Raw genomic sequence first — 22,502 nt, 5'->3', positions numbered from 1 at the left:
CCCGCCCCCAGATCACCCGGAGGGTAGGTGAGAGAGGGCGTGGGCGCGCAAGCAGAGGGTGTGAGCGAGAAGGGGATCCCCCTCTTTTGCTCGCTCTCGTTCTGCTTTGGGGAGTACCGTGGGGGGGACGCCCTCTCCAGCACCAGTTAGGGGGTGTAGACAAAGCAGGGTCTTCTATCCAGAGCCATTCTGTGGGAATGAGGACCCGCCAACCCCCACGCTCAGAGCTGGGGTGCTTCTGCTATAAGGGGTGCAGAGGAGAATTCCTTTCGATGAGAGCTCCTTTCATTCTTTGTGTTTTTCAGAAGGAGTGGCATGTGAGGGGAGCCTCCTTGCCAGCACCTGCCTACCAGTATCTCCACTGAGTGTGTGTGCGCGCCAGGAACCCTCCCCGCAAGGAGGGTCCAGGTGGGGGTCTCTGTCTAGCTTCAGGGTTACTGTTATTGAGGACACCCTCGGGAATCCCCTGGTGTGTGTTTCTATTCATTCTTCCTAGGTGCAGAGGGGGGAATCCCTACCTCACCCCAGGTCCTGATCTCTTTGCCTCTTACATATGTCAAATTGAATAACCACTTCCAGAAATACTCCTTAGCATGGGAGGAAGGATGAGGTGCTCTTTCACCATGATCCCCCCCAGTGGAGTTCAGATAGAAAACTTTCAAGACCTCTCAGATCCAGAGGATGGGGGACCCTCTTTAGAGAGGTTCATTGTACCTAGACCCCCCCAAGTGCCACCACCAGCAGCAGCACCGATGGCAGAACTTTTCCATGGTGAAGAAATGAACTTTGCTTCAGCTGATCTCTCCATTCATGAGCATCTCTGAATATTCTCTAGGTGGTGTGTGTGTGTGTGTGGGGTGTAAACTTTGCTTCTGTGGTCCCTGCATTCTTTCCCCATTCATTCTATGAGACAGAAATCTGTGCAAAGTATGAGGAGGAGCATTCTGCCTTTCTGCCTTTGCTCCAGGTTTGCCATGGGGTCATGCCTTGCAAGGAGGTCCAGCCTTCTTGATCTGACCTGGACTTTGGGGGCCCAGAAGCAGGGAATTCCCTGCTCCCCCTACCCAGTCTCCTGGTCCCAATCAGCTGTGAAGAGTGGGGGGTGCCTTCTTTGGGAGAGGCTCAACTCTTGGCACTGCCAAAACCAAGGGCGTGTTGAGGGGATACACCTGCTGGAGAACCGGGAGGGAGGGGCGCTCTTGCCGCAAGGTGAGTGAAAGTAGGTCAGAATCACCCCCACAGGTATCTATCTTTCTGCTCTGTGCCAAATAAAGGAGAGTATGGGGATTGCACCCAACTCCACTTAAGTTCACTAGGGGACACCCATTTTTTGACTTTTTGTCTCCCCCCCCCCGCCACCCCAAAATTGCTTACAGGGAGCATCTCTTTTGCTCTCATGGGCCTGCCTCAGTAGTACTTGTGGTTGTGGAGAGACTTTCTGATCCACAATCCCTGAATGCAGCTGGCAGGGCAGCTCCCCTGGGGTGCCCACAACCAGGATCATCTGGGGTCTGCCAAGGTAGCTTGCTGTCTGATGCAGGGGAGGCACTTGGGTTGGGGGTAATACCCCGTGGCCACAGTTAACTTTCCTATGCACTTGCTGCCTGGGTGCAAAGACTCGGGTGGGAGGGAAATATTTTCCACCTCCTGGCTTTGGAGATATGCAGAGTACTTTGCAACCTTTGATTCCTCCACTTTGCAGCAGGAGCAGGGAGGTAGGGGTAGAGGAACAGACGAAGGCCTTGGAGAAATTTTTTTTCTTCTCCAGACCTGGGGTGTGCGTGCTTGTGTTACCTGCCTAGGATTCAGACCTTTTTATATAAGGTCCCCTGGCCCCACCTCTTTGTACAACCCCTCCCCCTTCATGGGAGAAATCATTTGATTTTATTTGGATTTCTGACTTCTGACATCATCTTCACTTGATTTTCTGACTTCAAAATGTATTTATGTATTTTAAATAGTGCAGCATTCCCCTCCGCCTCTCTCTCCGAGGGGGGGAATTGATTATTTGAGCATGATGTCATCCAGAGACCAGAAAGCAGCAGCACTAGATTTGCTTATGGTATTTGCCTCGCTCCAATCCAAGTGTGTGTCCATCATTCTTTTTTCACACACACACACACCCTGTCCTGGTGTGGTGGGTGATCTTTCTATATCCTACTCCAATACACTATCATCGTAAAATGATTTATTCCCCTAAATAAATATTTTGCCTTGTGAAGCAGATAACACTACGCATCCTGGCCCCAAATCAGTTCCTTGCCCCTAGTAACACTTTGAGCACTAAGAAAATGATTCACGCGCAGTGCACCTTGGGTGGCTGGTGACAGTTGTTAAACAGAACCTCAAGATTCAGAGGCAGTCTATCTCTAGGTAGCAGTTTCTGGAATGGAGCAAGCACTGAGCAATGTTGTCTTCATGTCCTGCTTGGCTGGGAGGTGGGGTGTGCTTGCCAGAAGTATCTGGTTGGACTCTGTGGGAAGCAGATTGTTGGGCTAGATGGACTTTTGGTGCAATGTTATTGAGCTCTTATTGCTTTCCAAAAGGAGAAGTAGACAAAGGCAGCTGGCTGAGAGGCAGATTTTTGTAGAATTTGTTTGCATCTCTTACCCTGAGAATACTGAAGGGGTGTAGCTGAGAGGTAGAGCATCTGCTTTGTGTGCAGAAGGTCCCAAGTTCAATCCCCAGCATCTACAGGTAGGAAAGGAAATACAGTAATTCCCTGTCTGAAACCTTGAAGAGCTGCTTCCAGGCTACGTAGACAATACTGAGCAAAATGGACCAGTATTGGTCTGACTCGCTATAAGCCAGCTTCCTTTGTTTCTATGACCTTGTCCAAAGTGTCATTCTTTTATTGAGCTAGCTGGAGAGGCCAGGCTATCACATACAAATGGAGCCTCCACTTTCAGTCTGCTTCTGAATGCAACGTGCTTTTGGGTCTTGCTGGTGGGCTTCCTGGAGGTATCCCATTGGCTGCAGTGGTAAATACCATACTGGGCTAGGTGGACCTTGGGTCTGATCCAGCAAGGCTCCTATTATGTCCTTTGCATTTCAGTTCTGGAAGTGCAGAGACAATCTTGTGTGTGCTAAAACAGAATATGTGCAAAAACCAGATGTCCTGTGTTTGAGCCTCCACCTTATTCCAAGAGACTTCGAGTGGCTTTCAATTTATTGTGTTCAGGTACTGTACACCAAAAGTTGGTGACATGGCTCCAAGGCATTTTGAGGCATGAAAGGCCAAATTTCTGCCTGCCCCAACAAAATGATTGACTGTTTGCTGCCCTGGAAGTCACTCTGCTTCACTTTGCCCAATGATAGGGCTGGCTCTAGATGGTGAATTGCCTGGTGGCCTTTCCTATGTACTGTACCTTGGGGCTGCACCTTAGGCCTGTACTTGGGCAAAATCTTTCTCATGCACTGGCTCCCTTGGGTCCTCAGTTATAAGCACTGGCACACAGGCGCTAGTATTTTCCCTATTTTGTTTTTTTGGAGAAGGCCTTCTTAAAATCTGGTTGGTCTTGGGACCTGTCGTACTATAAGGCAGAGTGAGCCAGCTGCCTCAAGCAGCAAATGTGGAGGAGCTGGGCAGCCATGGTGAGGTGCTGGAGAACAGAGCTGCGTGTGCTTTACACAACTGCCTTGCACAACTAAAGCTAGCCTATAGCCTCCAGGTTTGCTGGAGAGTGGTGTCTTATCAACAGTGCCACTGGATTTGGTACATGGAGGTGTGCAGCACCATTCTGCTTGCCCCAGGAAGCAGCAGCATTCCTTGGGCTGGCCCTGATTGCTTTAGTAGTCCGCTCTTAGGTGTCCAAGCATGTTTCCCAAGGCCTTTGACTGGCAGCAACTCCTCAAGGTCTTGGGTGGAAGGCCCCCTGCTGCCACCCCAGCTCCTCTGCCTTAGATCCTTTGTAGAGACTGTAGGGATTGAACCTGCGAACTTCTGCATGCAAAGCAGTTGCTGTACTACTGAATGGCCCCTCCCACTATTGCCCAGAATCCAGCAGAATTACGTACAAGTGAGACAATGGTTTTTTTTGTTTTCCCCTTGGGTATAAGGGTAACACCTCACCCATTTGGGGTGCATTGAATGCAAAAGTGCATCTCTCCAGCTCACAATACCAAGGCTGCAGGTGGGCTTGGGCAGTGCTTGGTCGAGCTGCACATTCTTTTTCTCTTACGACCCTCTGGCCAAACCTGTCAAGAAATATATCCTTGCGTATCCTTCTTTGTGATCAAGAGGCTGGTGCTGGAAGCCTGTCACAACAACCAGGGCAAAGGTGCGCAAAGTATTACATGCCAGGGCCTGTTTTTAAAATATTGGTCTCTCTTGATTTTGATCAAGGTTTCGGAGTTGAATGGAGCATTGCAGAGCTCCATCCTGGCAATGTAAAGGTTAAGAAAGGTGTGTTAAGTGTGTGTGTGTGTGTGTGTGTGCGTGCTCCTGCACAGCACAAGAGCTTGAGAGTGCCACACCCCACCCACTATCCCCTCCTCAGACATTCAATCTGCTCCCAGGCTGGCTGGCTTATGTGTGCAGATTTTGTGCCCAAACTGGCATGCTGAACTCTGCATGAATGACTGGGGCCTTTCAAGCTGACAGCGGCATCTCTGCCTCTTTCTACCAATGGCAGCACACCCGGCACTTGAAGCAATTACATCATTGCTAGCCAATAGCAGATCAGGAAAGGGATGCAGCATTTGGAGCGAGATAAGGGATGGATAGATAGATGTGCGTTCAGCATGCAATCCTGCATCGAGGTAGCTGAGTGGGTGGGATTGCACCAGCTTCAAAGCAGGCATTGCTTTGTCCCCTGCTGCAGTTTAGTAGACCCCTCTGGAACATCTTTTTTGGGGGCAGGGGGGCTGTCAGCATTTATTTATATGCAAATAAGAAAAAGGGCATTTAAGTAAGGAGTACATTCCAAGGACATTCACTCATATCTGTCTTCCCCACTCATGACTGTTTGGTGCCTTCCCACCCCCACCCAATTTTCTCTTGGACCTTGAGCATTCAACATTGTATATACAGCTGCCATAGCCAAACTGCCTTGCTTCTCGGCTCTCCAGCACTTCCCACCCCACCCCTAGCAGGTTCAAAAAGAAGATGTAAAGCCCTTTGCCTTTGTTCATTTGCACATTCCAAAAGATGACTCTGGCCTCTTCGTCATGCCACTTCTGCTCCCTGGACCTCTCTGAACCCTGGCTGAATAAGAGGGGGAACCACTTGTTTATTCCTCATCACACAGAGAATAAGACTAAGATGGGCCAGGTTGAGCTCCCACAACACCTCCCACAGATGTGTGACTCTGGTCCCTGTATGTTACAAACCTTCTATAACGCATACCAGATGCGCAGAGCTCTTAAACGAGCACAGACCATATCATGAAATAAAACTCCATGCTTTTAAACCTTGAGTGGTTGTTTGGCCCATTGTAAGAATCTTCCCCTCGTGACCTGTGTTGGCATTTCTTGCAAATTTCAGAAGAGATGGTATAGGCATGTACCACTCCCATGCCACAGTGTTCCACAGCTGGCATAGATTCTGTGTTTCTGAGAATTTCAGGCTTTTGAACCAGAAAGAAAGACAGAAAGACAGAAAGACAGAAAGACAGAAAGACAGACAGAAAGACAGAAAGACAGAAAGACAGACAGAAAGAAAGAAAGAAAGAAAGAAAGAAAGAAAGAAAGAAAGAAAGAAAGAAAGAAAGAAAGAAAGATGTGATGGGGGGACAGTCAACTTTCATTCTTTACATAGTATAGGAGTGAAGTTTTTGTGTCAGTGACATATGGATAGATATCTTATTTTTGCTGGTGGAGCGAGAAACCAAGAAAGCCCAAGGCATGGTTGGTTGCACTTGATTGGCTGTAGTGTGTTTTGATTTTGTGTGTGTGTGTGTGTTTGGGGGGTTTGAATATGTCATTGTCTTGTTGGCTTATGATCGGTATTACAAGAAACCTGCAAAATAACCAAACAGGTAATAGAAGCAATTCCGGAACTGACTCTACTAAATATCTTCCTCCAAGACAGTCATGAGCACCCCCACACAACAAGGAACGCATAAGTCACTAACTGCCAGCAGCTAGAAGTATCCTAACTAGACACTGTAGGGACCTGTCGGGTGTGTCTGTGGACCAGTCGTAGCAAACTGTACATGAAACTGCCCTACTAGAAAAGCTAACTAGCTCAGAGATATTCTGTTGCTGGTGTCCTCCGTTCATCCCCTCCTCCCTCCCTCCCTCCTTCGCTTTTCTTTTCTTCTTGGCCTTTACTACGCCAAGGTCATCCTGTTCCCTGCCTTGCCCTCAGTCGCAGTTGCCCTCCAGACTCCCTTATTATTCTCTGCAGGAGGTCCATCAGCGAGGCGGGGGGGGGGGGGGGGAGGAGTGGTAGCAGGGAATAGAGCAGGCAGGAAGAAAATGCAGAGAGACAGCTGAGCTGAATGAGGGTGGGGGGTGCAAATGGGACGACATGCACTCTGGCAGTCTGGATGTTTGATAAACCAGCGTCCCCCTGTTGTGCCTTTTGGGAGTTGCCTTGTTCAAATCTGGCTAGGACAAATGGCCACAGAGTTGTCATTTTTTCCAGGATTCAGAGATCAATCCCTACACCCCCAATGATTTCATAGAATCATAGAGTTGGAAGAAAGCACAAGGGCCATCCAGTCCAACCCCCTGCCAAGCAAAAAACAGCACCAAAGCATTCTTGGCATATGCCTGTCAAGCCTCTTTGATTTGATTTTTAGAAGTCAAATCTGGCTTGCTCAGAGAGACACACATGCTCCTTACAATCCATCACTATTCAGTATAGTAAATGCATGTCCATGATCACTAAAGGCAGGTGTGGCGCCTACCATGTTGGTTTATTGTGAATTGTTGATAATGCAATACATGGCAACTATGCCTCTCCACCATCACCATCCCGCTGCCCTCACGTGAATATATTGAACCAAAAGGAAACACCATCCTCTTTGCTCTTAGGTCTAGTGTCAGGCAGGCAGCTGCAGTGTAAATGAGGGGACGGCAAAGAAAACCATTCATCCCTGTGTAACGCAATGTGGGGCTCAAACCCAGATCCCTTTATTAGAGTACACTGTTTTCATTTGCAAAATGCCATAGGGCAGAATTTGACTCAAGCCCTCCAGATGTTTTCAAGTATCAACAACCACCAGCCCCAGCCAGTGCAGGTTTTGTGGCCCAAAACATCTGGAGAAGGCACGAGGTTGGCAAAGGCTGTATGTTACTTGTTGCCCTCTTCTCATCTTCCCTCCTCTCCCCCCTCTCCCTACACAAAACTCCATCCTCTCCCCAGTGCTGCCAGATTGGTCAGGTCTGGACAATCTAGGCCCAAAATGATTCCTCTCCTCCCACCCCCCAAATCTCATACCCACAGAGAAATGGTAGCCTCGAAGGGGTCCTCCTTCCACCTTCCTTTGGAGTATTTGTTCCAGGGGAGGAAGTTGTAGAGGAAATATGGGGCTGCAGCAACAGCAGTCGCCATGGTGACAGCATCAGTGGCCCATGGTCACCATGGGGGTTGCCATGGTGACAGCATCTGCTCTGGCCTAGACACCCCCTGGGAGTGCCGAAGAAGAAGAGAGCGGGACCTGGGGTTACCATTTATTTTTAATAAGGGTTCAAGCACACTGGAGGACATTGGGGTGGGAGGGGGTGAAGGGTGAGCAATGAGCCAGAGTTATGTGCACCTGGTAGAGGTCCCAGTATCCAGTTCTGATTTTCAGGATGCATCTCTGAGGCATATCCCCACCCCATTCTGTTAAGCTCTCTTATCACTGGGGGTGGGGGTGGGGCTTGCTTTAGAGTCCCTGAGAATTTAGCTCAGTGGAGAGACTGCCAGACCCAAACCTATTAGAGTACCCTCCTTCCAGCTGCACAAATATACGTTTGGGGACACCTGGCTTATTAGCTGTATACATGAAAAGTAGAGCTAGGCAATGCACTGTGATATATCACCAGCTACACATCGTGATAGATCTGTGTCCAGTTCTGTGTCTAGTTCTGGGCACCACAACTTAAGAAGGTTATTGACAAGCTGGAAGGTATACAGAGGAAGGCAACCAAGATTATCAAAGGTTTGGAAACCAAGCCTCATAAGGAACAGTGGAGGGAGCTGAGTATTTTTAGCTTGGAAAAGAGGAGAGGAGATATGATATCCATCTTTAAATATCTAAAGGGCTGTTACATGGAGGATAGAGCAAGCTTGTCTTCTCTTGCTCCTGAGGGTAGGACCAGAACCAATGAATTCTGGTTACAAGATAGGACTAAAGAGCTTTCTGATGGTAAGAGCTGTTTGGCAGTGGAACAGACTCCCATAAGAGGTGGTGGTCTCCCCTTCCTTGGAGGTTTTTACCGTAAGCAGAGGTCGGGTGGCCATCTGTCATGTATGATCTAGTTGAGATTTTTGCTTGGGTCCCTTCCAACCCTACAGTTCTATGATTCTTTGATTCCCAGCGAGACCCACCAGAGGAACTCTTAGGAGAGAATCTTCACTATTAATTAATAATATTTTTAAGAATGGATTTTTAGGGTTAGCTGCTATACAAAATTATGCTTAGGATTTAATAACTGCTCCTAACACTTTTAACTCTCTGTCATGCACTGGTTTTATTGAGTGTTTTAATGTGTTCTGGATGCTATATTTGAAAGCTGGCAAAAGCACTTTGTGATACGGTAATATAGAAAATCAATTAAACAACAACAAACCAATCAACCTTGTAAGGTATGTGGCTACTTTATTTTCATTTTAGCCCAGCGTGACTTACTTCTTTTTAACCCCAGAATCCCAGGTGTCAGTCTGTCTTAAATTCAACAAAGCAAAAGGCTGTCCAGTTTTAGGGATCCTTGTGTTTAAGTGCAGAAGAAATCAGCCGCTGGGTCAAGGTCTCACCTAGTCCAGCTTTCTTAATACAGTACAGGGATCCTAGTATCTGGATGGTGTTAGAAGACTTAGAAACACCTCTGCAAAAGACATGGGGAAGCTGCCTTATACTGAGGCAGACCCCGCTCACCCAGTATTGTCCACACAGACTGGCAGCTACGGTACCTTCCAAGGTTTCAGGCAGGGGTCCCCTCCCAGCCCTTCCTGGAGTTGCTGGTGATGCAACCTGGGCCTTCTGAACGCAAGGGCAGATGCTCTGCCAATGAGCTTCTCCTTCATTCTGCCACACCTGCCCAGAGCATCACCCTGCTCCTTCTTAACCCACCAGAGACCCTGATTCAGCGGCGCTGAGACATTACATCATTGCCTCGCCTCTCCCCCAGGGAGAGGAAACCAGCGATGGGGAGGAGAGCAGGGGAAATGGGGAGGGTGGGATTGTATGTTTAAGGCTCAGGTGCATGAGGGCATTAGCGAAATGGGGCATTAGCGGAAAGCTCATCTTTATGCAGAAGGTTCCCTCTCTAAATCTGTCATTATTATTCATTAAACCAGCCGACATGACATGCAGCAGGGCTAACCCTTTGTGGGGTTTGTTTATGCCTCTCTGCACAATCTGTCAGAAATATTTTGGGACTGCATGGGTGGGGAGGGGGGTGGAAGGACTAGCATTTTCCTACTAGCACATTATTTCAGTTCAGATTTGCCAGCTGCTTCTTGTTGGTTATTGCGCTCTCTCTCTCTCTCTCTCTCTCTCTCTCTCTCTCTCTCTCTCTCTCTCACACACACACACACACACACACACACACACACACACACACAGTAGCTTTCATTAAATCCCTACAGGGAGCTAAGGATTTGGAGGGCAAAGAACAAGGAAAACTAATAGGTAGGCTAGATCAGGCACGATTGGTCCAGGCCTAGTACCTTAATCCCACCTGCGCTGTAGTGATTTGGGACAGAGCCTGGCAGAAATTCCGGGGCTCGTTCACCAAAGTTTGGATCCAGTCAGTTCTGTATGGAAGGTATAAGGTTCCTTGAAAATTAAGCACGGGGCCAGACTGAGGGTGGGGAGGGATGTTGGCCATTTTGTTGTCAATGTTCAGGGTCAGATCTTTCCCATTGGAGGCAATGTTGAGGGCATGATCTGGAAACAAAGTGTGGCTGGGAGCTAGCTTAAACTCAGGTACAAATTCTTTTTCCTTTTGCCATTGATAAAGCCACTGTCTTTGAGCCTTAATCTTCTATCTTTAAAGCACATTGTGAGCAGGAGCCTTTGGAAAATGTTGAGGACATTTTCCATGAAAGGAATTGGTAGTACTGTAACTTAATAGTATCTCCTCTTTCCAGATGTCCTAGAGCAGGCATCCCCAAACTTGCCCTCCAGATGTTTAGGGACTACAACTCCCATCATCCCTAGCTAACAGGATCAGTGGATGATGGGAATTGTAGTCCCAAAACAGCTAGAGGGCCGAGTTTGGGGATGCCTGTCCTAGACACATATTTGAGGGGAAATGGAGATAAAACAGAGTTTTATCTAACTGGTATACAGATAATGGTCAGGGAGTATTCTGCTACTTTAATACAATAGTTGCTGCATAAATGAGGCATAAGGAATTAATTCATTGTTAACAATACTGTTGATCGTGGCCATTGGGATTAATATACCTAGGTTAGTCATGCCTATTGAGTTCATGGGGCTGCTCAGAATGTGGCTATCGTTGGATACAACCAACCTTCCGCCTGCAATTCCAACCATGTCTACTCAGAAGTAAGTCCCACTGAATTCAATGCTGAAGTCAACACCTTCCTGCACTTCATCTTACCGACTGCAGACTGGAGCAATGTCTTTTTCTCACGTCCTATGCCCCATTTTATTGCTTAACAACCCAGCCTGAAGAAGACCTTTGCTCAAAAACCTGCTCGCAGTGTTTTCATTCATCCTAATAAGAGGCTACTCTTGCTTTAGGTATGTCCAAATGGGTGTCACTTATGGGAGAGATGTGGTTAGAACAGGCTTCTCCTTCCCATTAATTTGAACCAAAGGCGTGTTAAGTTGCCCCACTCTCCCAGTGCTGCAAAACCAGCATGGTTTCTTTACAAGTGGTGCTGGCTTTGCTGAACTGAGTTGCCTAATGAGAGAGGAGATCAGGAAAGCAGGAAACCACCTGCTGCTTGGCTGAACAGGGCAAGAAGACTCTGGCAGCCTCCTGAGCCTCTTCCGCTGACGAGATCTTTGTTTCCAACCCTCCCTGCCACCCTGTTGAATGACTTTTGCTGAGCTTGCATCACCAATTCCCTAACCTGCTGAAAATCTTCAGGCAGACTGAAATAACCTGATGTCAGGCACTGTATTTGCTGTGATGGGAGAGGCAGAAGGGAGATTCTTTCCCCAAAGGGTAGCTTAATGCAAATGTCCCTTTTGGGACAATGAGTAGGGCGAGGGGAAGGGAAGAGGCATCCCTGAGGTTCCTGGTCCTCCCATCAGTAGTGCAAGCAGGGACTGACTTTGGGGCAGAGGCTAGGGTCACAATCAGCAGAACTGGAGGGGGATGAGTAGAGAAATGCAGCAGGCTGTGACATAATACTGTACACATTTCCCTCTTAAAAAGGTGCTCCCCACTCCTGAGTAAGTCTAAAATTAACTAACTCCACCACTGGGTCCTTTGTGCATTCAAGCACACCAGTCAAGGTGCATCACCTCAGAGTTGGCTAGCCAAGCTGATCTGTCAACTGGCTCTTCTCTGCCAGGCCTTTCACAGCAGAAACCACTTCACAGCTCATGTTAGCTGACGAGTCTGTTTACACTTGGCCTGGTTCCCAGCCAGTGGCAATGCTGGCGGCCACATGTGAGTGACTGAAGCATTGTTCCCGTGGCTGGTTAACCAGGGTCAGGACGTCTGCAGATAAAGAGGAGGCTTTGCCATCCTGGATCACCACCCCTCCTTCAGGCAAGCTTCAGCCCTTCATTTTGCTTGCACGTTTTATTCATTTTTTTAAAAAAACCAACCACATTCCCTTGGGCCTTGCTGCAAGCACTCCAGGGAGCTTGGAAATCATTCCAGAATTGATAGTCATGAGCATTGTAAGTGAGGGCCTACATACAGCTTCTTTCCCCGCCCTTACCATATATATGACAAGAGACAGAAGAATGTAAGAAGAGGCCTGCTGGATCAGGCTAATGGCCCATCAGGTCCAGCATTGTGTTCTCACAGTGGCCAACCAAATGCACAAGCCGGACTTCTTCCCTCATTTACAGCAACTGGGATTCAGAAGCATTACTGCCTCTGACTATGGCTCTAGTTACAGGTGGGTAGTCGTGTTGGTCTGCCGTAGTCGAAACAAAATTTTTAAAAATCCTTCCAGTAGCAGCTTAGAGACCAACTAAGTTTGTCATTGGTATGAGCTTTCGTGTGCATGCACACTTCTTCGGGGACGCGGGTAGCGCTGTGGGTTAAACCACAGAGCCTAGGGCTTGCCGATCAGAAGGTCAGCAGTTTGAATCCCCAAGATGGGGTGAGCTCCTGTTGCTTGGTCCCAGCTCCTGCCAACCTAGCAGTTCGAAAGCATGTCAAAATGCAAGTAGATAAATAGGTACCGCTCTGGCGGGAAGGTAAACGGCGTTTCCGTGCGCTGCTCTGGTTTGCCAGAAGCGGCTTTGTCATGCTGGCCACATGACCCAGAAGCTGTATGCTGGCTCCCTTGGCCAGTAAAGCGAGATGAGCGCCACAACCCCAGAGTCGTCCACGACTGGACCTAATGGTCAGGGGTCCCTTTACCTTTAAGGTGCTACTGGAAGGATTTTTTAAATTTTGTTCTGACTTTGGAGGCGGGGCAGAGCAATCATGGCTGTTAGTCATTGATAGCCCTGGCCTCTGTGGATTTGTCCAATTGTCATTTAATCCCATCCAAGTTGATGGCCACTATTGCCTCCTGGGGGAGCGAGTTCCCTAGTTTGTCTCTGTGCTGCATGAAACAAGCGCTTTCCTAAATATTCCAACATTTAGCTTCATTGGATGTCCATGAGTTCTGGTATTATGAGAGAGGTAAATTCTTGTGGAATTCCAATTCATTTTTACACCATTTGTCAAAGTTTTATGGGGGGGGGGGGTTGAGCGGGCGGGACTGTGACTTGGTCTCCTGGGCAATTGGGTGAATTGCTTTCTTGCCTCTACTGTTCTCCTCTCAAGTATAAACAACACTGATTAGAGATTGGATCATTTGACAGATGAAGCAGCTGATTAAAGGGTGCAGAATGAGAATCAGTGTCCCAGTGGTGCCTCAGCCATAAAGGGTCCCTCTTTCCACCACTCAGAAGAGAGGAGGGCCCTTTTGGTAGTGACATCCACCATGTGGAACAGCCTCTCTTCAGAAATACACCATGTGCTTCCTGTGCTATGCTTTGAGTGCTTGCTTATAAACTACTTGTCCAGTCTTGCATTCCAGGACTATCAGAATTGTCTGTTTCAGTAAATACTGCCTTTCTTTGCATATTGTAGTATTCTGAATTTTTAAATTATTGTTGTCATTGATTTTATTACCTACCACCCAGTGTCATGATAACACCTGGCACAGCTTGGCTCTGGCATACTGGTTGTGTCCACCACTGAAGCCTGGCTTGGTGTCACCTCATTTAACTCTTTAACTCTCTTTCTCTCTCTCTGTCTCCAGTTCTCCAAGGAGAAATATATCCTTGACTCATCACCAGAGAAGCTTCACAAAGAGTTGGAAGAAGAGCTCAAACTCAGCAGCACAGACCTCCGCAGCCACGCCTGGTACCATGGGCGTATCCCCCGAGAGGTGAGGGGCAGCTGGAAGATCTCTGGCTAGAGGAAGCCCTGTGTGTCTGTGAGCTGTGTCTCTGAAACAGTGAAGAAGGGTGTGGGGTGATCTATGAGCCCCCTCGTCTTTAGCTGGATGCTACCATGGCTGCCTGGGTCTCCTCATACTCCTTGGTTTGCAGCAGGAGTGTCACAAAGCTCCTTCCTTTATACATGGGATTCCCCAACTGCAGGCTTCACCCTTTGGCAAGAGTGCCTTGTCCCCACAGACCTCCATTGCCTCCACAGCAGGGTTGCTGCTATGGCTGTGACTCGTGGAGTCATAGGGGTGGATCTGGTAGTGCCATTTACTCAAATCCCCTGCTTGATGCAAAACATCCGGAGAACTAGCTCAGGGGAGGAGAACCTGTGGCTTTCCTGTAGTTGTTGGCATACATCTCCCATCAGCCCAATCAGGGACAATGGGAGTTGTAGTCCCAACATTTGGAGGGTCACAGGTTCCCTTCTCCCAAACATTTGTGGGGAGATATCACCCTCTTAGAGTGGAAAAGGCTGTAAACCAGATGCCAAAGATGTGCTGTTGTCCACAGAGCAACCACAGTACTGCAGGAATTATTGGGAGCAATGGCAATGCCCATCCTACAGGTAGAGCACACCTGGGAATTTGCAAGCTCACTCTCCAACAGGGAAAATTAGGATCTTGTCTCTGAGACTGGACAAGATATGAATCCAAGAGAGATTAAATAAACAGCCAATTATAGGAAACAAGACTGCTTTCGTTGTTCAGGCCCGGCATCGCTGATCTGAGGCACTTGCTGTAAAAAGATAGGACTTTCAGTTAACAGTATAGTTGTGTTTGGAAGAGGGCAGCACTCCAGATAGATGGGACTGATGTGGGATTCATGAGAATGATAATGCCATTGGGGGATCCCTCACTCCTGCCCCAAAGACTAAAATTTCTCCACCCTTTAGCCCAATAGTCCTCAACCTTTTGAGACAGAGGACCCATCATTAGCCCAAACACTGTACCCTAGGAATCTGTGTTCCTGAACTTTAGTTAGTGGTGAGAGAACAGTGTTCTCTGCACATGATCAGAGACACAGTTCTTCCCAACTCACCTTCAGAAGGGAATCATGCTCTCCTTCCAAGACAAGGAGCTGTTGTTTTTAAAAAAGGCCATTCATCTGAGCAAACAAAAGGCCTCTCACTTTCTTTCAGGGCATTGCAAATTTGCTTAACCAAACCTTCCATCTGGCCTTTCAGGTGTCTGAGAGCCTGATTCAGAGAAACGGGGACTTCCTGATACGCGACTCACTCACCAGCCTTGGGGATTATGTGCTGACCTGCCGTTGGCGGAATGAGCCCCTCCACTTCAAGATCAACAAGGTGATGGTGAAGTCCAGCGAAGGCCGCACTCACATCCAGTACCTCTTTGAGCAGGAGAGCTTTGACAATGTGCCAGCCTTGGTGCGCTTCTATGTGGGCAACCGCAAGCCAATCTCTGAGCAAAGCGGTGCCATCTTCTACTGCCCCATCAACCGCACCTTCCCGTTGCGCTACTTGGAGGCCAGCTATGGACTTTCCAACGGGAAGCACAGCGGCTCCCACAGCCACTCCGGTCAGAAAGGGGGGCACATCAAACGGAGGAGCATTACCATGACTGACGGATTGACGGCTGACAAGATCACAAGGGGTGATGGGTGCCCAACCAGGTAAGCCTGTACAATGGCAAACCTGTTCTCCAAGAGCCAGTCTGTATGTAGCCATACAAGGAGGCAGCATCAGCAGGCTTGGGGGAAACTCCCAAGATTTACAGAAAGACAAAATGAAGGTGGCAAAGGGAGCCCTGGGGAGGGGACTGCCAGACACATACCAGTGAGGTCTGAGCAAGTTCAGTAGGCATGGAATGCTAACTGTTGCAGGGCAGGGTAGGCAGAAAGCCAGTGGGAGAGGAAATGGAATGGAGTATCCTCCAAGAGGGTGTGGTTGGTTGGCTGGCACCCTGACCAAAACCATTGCATACTGCAACAGGTTGTTGCAGAGCCCCCTTGTGCATCCAGCTTTCTATGTCCCTACTGGTTATAGAACCACCCTTGCACTTCTGCAGTTTCTATTGTGTACTCCACTCAGTGGTGGATTGCCTCTGGTTGTCTCAGAAGCTTGTGCCAATTTCTCTCAGCCCCTCTAGTTGCCATTGTCTTCTCTGCTCTGGGTTGCATCCAACCTCAGTCCTGCTCAGAGGAGACATGTAGAAAATGATGCAGTTGGGTAGCATAGGTCCATTAGTTTTAATTGGTCTGTTCTGAGTAGAACTTACGTCAGCCACAATCCTCTGGTTCCAAGGGAGGGAGTGATCATGAGCTTGTATCCTTTAATACCTGCTCCTAGAAATACAACTTCAGGGTTCTTTTCTGGAGACAACTGAATGGAATTGAGGTTACTGCAACAGACACAGTTACTCAAGAAATGCCAGTATTGCTTTTCTCACTTGTGGGAATTGGGACGAACCAACAAATTACCAATATAAATGAGTATAATTTCATTTCCACAAAGATGGCAGGCAGTGAGTGAAATGGCTTTGCCTCTTGAACTGCAAGTACAGAAATACAAAATAGCAAGAGATTTCGCAGTTGCAAATCCTATCAAGTACCTGGGCCCACATTGCCTGGGCCATAAACTGAAATGGTTCCTATTGTGGACAGGGGGCTAGGAGATTACTCCTTATGGAGTGTGCCTTGGGAACTGGACAAAATTGCAGTATGGACCGCAGTGCACCAGGCATTGGGGCCAACATGAAGGTTCAAGAGACAGGGAGGGAGAGGACAGTGGAGAGAGACACTGTTAATCACCTGTCCTGAGGAAGGGAAGGCAAAAAGAAGCAATATCCTGAGTTTCCTAGTAGAGTCCAGAATTGCTGGCATAGGCAAGCATGGGCTCGTAGGAGGACAGTGCCTGGATATCTTGGAGAGCAGCCGAGACTAGAAACATCCAGGAAAAGGGTTCAGAATCAAGCAAAGATGAGGTGGTCAAATATATGGTTTGCTCAATAAATTTCTAGCCTACCCCTACCTCCTGAATTCTAATGAGCTCTAGCTCCGAGTCCTACAAATCAGTTCACATTTCCTGTCACAGAGTAGTGGGGAGGTCAGACAAAGGTGTGGGGGAATCAGAACCCACAGCTAGGTGACTGAGGTGCCCCTCATGGGGAAAAGATGGAGGCATTTCCCCGGAAATTTCCCAAGTGAGGGCTTTCCCACCCTTACCTTTCCTCTGCTTATTTCTAGGCACAGTCCACACTTTAAAGCTCTGTGTCCAAGCGCACCCTCCCCCTTTTTTTCATTTCGCTCCAGAGCTTTCAGGACAAAAATCTGCTCTTTGAAGCCAAATCGGAGCAAATGGCAACCTGCAGAAAACCCAAATTGATGTTTGCTCCGATTGAGCTCTGAAGAGTAGGTTTTCGTGGGAAATACTCCAGGGCAACAACAATGCTCTTATATGGAGCGTTAAAGTGTGGACTGTGCCTCGAAAGAGCATTGCAAAAGGTAAGTGTGGATAAGTCCCCTACTAGGGGAAGATGCTTGTTGGGGGAAGCCTCTTAATTTCTTTCTCAGAATTAATTAACAGCTGGATAAAGGTATCTTCACTTGCTTATTATTTATTTATATAAGCTATTTCCAGCCAGAAGGTAATCCCAGAGCAGCTTGCAATCATGAAACATTAAAACCTCATATGTAGTAGTAAAAACAACAACAACAAACAAAATAGACATCAATAAAAAATAATAAAATATCAGATACACTTTCATTATGTATAACAAAAGTTTCTGGGGACTCAATACGCTTGCAGTAGTCTTATTATACTCATCATTGTTCACAATGTGGGAGGACATGAAACTATGGAGAAGGTCCAATTAAAACCACTCTAGCTTCCTCTGGTTCCTTGGCAATGGCACCATACTCATTTGTTTGGCTATGTGCAAAGTAAACAAAGGGCAGCATTCAGCTGTGTGTAGACTCTTTGAAATGAATGAGGAGGACTAAGTTAGGTCCATAGAATTTCAGTAGGTCTGCTTTGAGTGGAACCTAGTTGAATACCACCCATGGTTCTGAGGTTTGTGTGGAGTTCCAGCTGAACCAAGCTTCTCAGTAGCAAGAGGTTTGCTGCTCTGGGTCTGAAGCAGCTCGGCAATCTTCTCTATATCCCCGGGGCTCATAAGTCCTCCTGTGTGAAATAGAACTCCTGCAATTTGGTAATCCATCCTCCATGATGAGGACTGTGGCTGGTTGATGCCATCACACATCTCATACGGGAAAAGTTATCCAGCTGATGGAGACCTCAGCATCCTGGACCAGACCTCACAAACAGGGCAGGCCCATGTCATTGGCAAAGTGAGGCAACTATCTCACAGAGCAGGTGCCCTGGGGGCAGTGGTGATAGCCCTTGGCTGTTTCTCCCAAGTCTCCCACACCCTTTGTTGGAAGGTAGAGATGTGTGCTACAAAGCTTGTCCTTCCCCTGCCTGCCCCCCAGCTAACCTTCTGCCCTCAGAAAGCTGTCCCACCACCAGCACTGACTGTAAGAGCCAACCCGGTTGGCTTCTCTATGCTGAACAGAAAAGTTGTGTGTGTGCCATCTTGCCCTTTTCCTGAGGCAGAAAAATGCCTTGGGCTGGCCCTGCCCCTAAAGTGCACATGAGTACAATGTGCCAGTATTCCACAGAGGTGCAACTGGTGCAGGGTGCTTGGTTTTTAACCCATAAAGGCCTAAATATTTTGGACCATTCTCCCCTGTGTACTGCACTGGAAGCTCCTGGTAGAGCAGAGGGTTCTCAGTCTTTTTTCTCTGGGCCACACTTTCAGAATAAATGTTTGCTTGCACCACACCAATTATTTTGCTGATAACAAATACATAGGAAAACAAAAAGAAATAACTCCTAGCGTTATTATAACATGGAACACAACTACTTTATACTGTGAGCATAGGACATCGAGAAAGTATGAAACAATGCATCTAGATAGGAACAGGAATCATTCCCAAAATATAATTATAAACAAGCCTCTTAAGTACCTTAAGTATTTCTACAAACTCATTGAGAGGTGTGAGCTTGCTTTTGCTGGGTAATCCCATTTATATTAGGTCTAATTTGAGAAAAAACAGACTCTCGTCTCCTCACCAACCCAAAGAAGCCTTTCTCTTTTCTGATCTTTCATATTTGTCAAATCCCTATTCACAACAATATGCCATGGAGAACTGTAGAAGAATAGCCAAATGCTCTTGCTCTCATTTTGAAAAGATATCTATCCATATTCTGTAATAAAAGAAATACTGTACTATACCATACTAAGTGCTTTTTTTCTAGGGGTACCAGCACTTTTCTTTCTAGAAGAAAAGCACTGACTATACTATACGACACTGAAATGTTTAAGGTTGCCCTTGAATCTTCCTGCCACACTTGCCATCCTCTCCTGACACACCAGCCCTTTGAGAACCACTGAACTGGATAAATAATTATATGACCGGTCTGCCTTATGCAGAGCTGTTGGTCCCTCTCTCCTGGGGTAGATAGTCTGGTGGCCCCAGTTCCCATCAGCCCCAGCCAGCAGAGCCCAGTGGTCAGGGAAAATTGTTGCCATAGTCTGGAGGACACCAAGCTGAGGAAGGCTGGGGGGAGATGAAGCAGGACAACTTGATGTGGATGTTGTGCTTTTCTACAAACAGGCAGAGTCCCTGGCCGCTGCACTTCTTGCCTTACTCAAAGCAACAATGCCCACTTATTCCACGGGTCTGGCCCCTTAGTCTAGCCTGCTTGGTCCTCTTGGGAGGATTTGTGCCAACACCTTCTTTTATCCTTTGCCTAGCGTCTCCTTGCCACATCACCGAGACATCATCCGGAATTGTGCGGTCAGTGTGGATCAAATCCAAGACCTCCACTCTTCAATGTCTCCCATCTCTGAGAGCCCTGCAACTGCAGCCTACAGCACAGGTAGGAATGGTTTTCAAAGAGCAAATAAAAATAAAATGGAGAGGGTGAGAGAAATATTCAACGTATAATAAAGAGTAATCACAATGGCATGTGAGAACTTCTCCCTACTGTTTATAAAGCATTTTTGTCCTGGTCTTTAGCACAAAACTTTCTGGTCCTTTCCAGATTATCTTTTATTAAGTCCTCCTACATAAATGGGCTGCGTAATTGTTTAGGGGACTTTTTGGCAGAGGTTGCTGTTGCTGCTGCTGTTAATATTTGTTTATCTTTATTTTGGATCTTTTGATTTATGTGGAAATTGTTCAGTTTAGTCGTGTACTTTCTGTTGCTTCGTTTATTGTTCATGACTACTTTTTATTATGTTTTTAGTTATGTTGTAAACTGCATTGAGCATAGTTTTAAATTTGGAAAGGCAGCATACAAATAAATGATTGATAATTTGTCTGCACAAAATTTGCAGGGAAGTTATATGATGTCAACTACTGAGCTTTCATTCTGATTTTATTGTGGGGTGGGGTGGGGGGTTATACTATGCTATGTTAAGTAATTATTATCCCACACTTCACAATGCATTTTCTCAGTCACTTTCCTTATCACAAAAAGTCTAAATTTGGGAGGGTGGTGGAGGAAGTAGGCTAATCAACTTTAATTGTGCAGTCTGAATTTGCTGATTGAATCCCACCTGAAAATAGTGACAGTCTGGAAGCCCCTCAGATGGCTTGAAGGTCAATAGAAACCAACACAGGCCATTGCTCTCAGGCTTACTTCCTAATAAAGTACATGACACACACACAAAAGAAAGAATGGAGACGGATGAGGGGAAAAGCAAACTTGGGTGCTAGTTTACAGCTATTAACAAACAGGTAGGAAAGAAGCAATTGAGGTATTGGGATGTAATGGCTACTACCAGGTAACAACTGAGTGAGAGCTAAAGGTAATTGGTCTCTCAGCAGCGCTGATGGAACAGCCCCGCTTTCCTTTTCTCTCATAATTAACTTGTGGAACTACAATAAGGGCTTATCCACACTTGCCTTTCTTCCACTCTTTATCAGGCACAGTCCACAATTTAAAGCTCTTTGTATGAGCACCCTTATTTTTTTCTCACTCTGGAAATTTCCCTGCAAAAACTTGCTCTTCAAAGCTCAGTTGGACCCAAACATCAATCTGTTGAAAACCCAAATTGATGTTTGCTCCAATTCAGCTTTAAAGAACAAATTTTCGTAGGGGAGCCTTGGGGCAAACACACACACACTTGAACACAGAACGTTAATGCACGGACCACTTCCTGGAAAGAGCGGGGGGGGGGGGGAATAAGTGTGGATAATCCCTAATAGTATTTCCATAAGGGTTTACCTGATGGCCTTATAAAACCACACAAGTCAGTCAGTGGCCACAGTTTCCACAGTAGGAAAAGGCATTTCTGGAAAAAATGTTAGGGAAAGGGTGTTGGACCAGATGGGCTCTTGTTCTGAGCCGGCAATAATAATACAGGGCTAAGAGCAATATGGGTCTGTTGGGGAGTGGAGAATCAATTTAGTATAAATCTATGCATATGGAATTAAATTTGTAAACGATCATTTTTTTAAAAAAAGTAAATGAATAATCACTTTAAAAATCTTTAGAAATATAATTTATATTAACTGTTTATTATGTCAGTAGCAAAAAGGCCCAATAATCAAACCTGTATGGGATTTAATGCTACAGAATAGCATCAGCTTTATATAAATCTTTATAATATTTTGCAAAGTTTACTTATTTTCGAAGTATTTGTTTCCTTACAATACATAGGTGGAACTTATTCCTGTAAGTCAGTGTAGCCAATGACCAGGCATCAGGGTAGTTATAGTCTACAACCTCTGGAAGACATCGTGTTTCTTACCCTTCTGCCCTACACCCTTTCAGCCAGTATCTTCTCAGCCTCCATGATGTTCCTTTCTTTCATTCATTCCTGCAACCTTTCTTAAGGCATTTGACAATTTGTGGAAAGTCATGTCTCTCAGAAGAACAAAACACAGCAAAATAAGTACCTATATTTGCTTATGCATGCCTTAACCAGAGACGGAAAAACAAAAAAACCCAAAAAACTGCTGGAAGACTTTGAGCCAAAATTTCCCAGTTGTTACAAAGCAGCAACATGGGCACCCACAGATGGTTGTGTGGACCTCATAACATGTTGCTGTTGCAACCCAAATACTTGTTTTGCTGCCTGTGTCCACTCTTACAATAAAAAAACAACCCTTTCTCTACCTCTCTTTGCAGTTACTCGGCTAAAACCACAGACTGGCCAAACCGGCAGTGGCATAACCCCGTCATCCCCAGTCATAAGACGCTCCAGTGAACCACAGCTGTGCCAAGGAAATGGTAGCAAGGCCGATCAGTCCGACAGCCCCCACTCTACCCCTTCCCATGGCTACTCAAGGGCCTCTCCTTCTCCCTCGGTCAGCAGCTATAGTGATCCGGACACAGGACATTACTGCCAGCTGCACCCTCCATCCCCAGTTCAGTGGGACAGGCCAACTGCAGAGGGGAAGCAGATGCCAGCCAAGAGCTACGTCGAGAGGCTAAAAGGGGACGAGGGCCAGAGGGGGCTTGCTCTGAATGGTTCCGATGTGGAGGTGGGGCCCAGGAAGAGGCTGGACCTGAACACTGTGGGCTTTGTTGTCCCTGTTGTGGAAAGGACCTCCTCCTTCAACCCAGCTATCTTCCAGTCGCTCCTTATCCCTCTGGAAAATAAGCCTCTGGAAATGGCAGTGCTCAAGAAGGTCAAGGAACTCCTAGCAGAAGTGGACGCCAAGACTCTGGCCAAACATATCACCCAAGTGGATTGCCTGGTATGGGATTTT

At 47.0% G+C, this 22,502-nt stretch overlaps 1 protein-coding gene across 3 annotated transcripts in view; it reads left to right on the top strand.

Annotated features, from left to right (window-relative positions):
• Positions 1–22,502, top strand: part of SH2D3C (SH2 domain containing 3C) — a 72,014-nt gene that overhangs the window by 40,310 nt on the left and 9,202 nt on the right. For all 3 annotated transcript variants that reach the window (XM_060270587.1, XM_035102309.2, XM_060270588.1), the window contains 4 exons: positions 13,568–13,696; positions 14,941–15,389; positions 19,535–19,659; positions 21,919–22,490. In XM_060270587.1, coding sequence (XP_060126570.1) covers positions 13,568–13,696; positions 14,941–15,389; positions 19,535–19,659; positions 21,919–22,490 — 1,275 coding nt within the window. The remainder of the gene's footprint in view (positions 1–13,567; positions 13,697–14,940; positions 15,390–19,534; positions 19,660–21,918; positions 22,491–22,502) is intronic.

This window comes from Zootoca vivipara, chromosome Z (genome assembly GCF_963506605.1).
Source record: "Zootoca vivipara chromosome Z, rZooViv1.1, whole genome shotgun sequence".
NCBI lineage: Eukaryota > Metazoa > Chordata > Lepidosauria > Squamata > Lacertidae > Zootoca > Zootoca vivipara.
The sequence above is the reverse complement of the archived record's forward strand: the minus strand, read 5'-3'. Positions and strand labels throughout refer to the sequence as shown.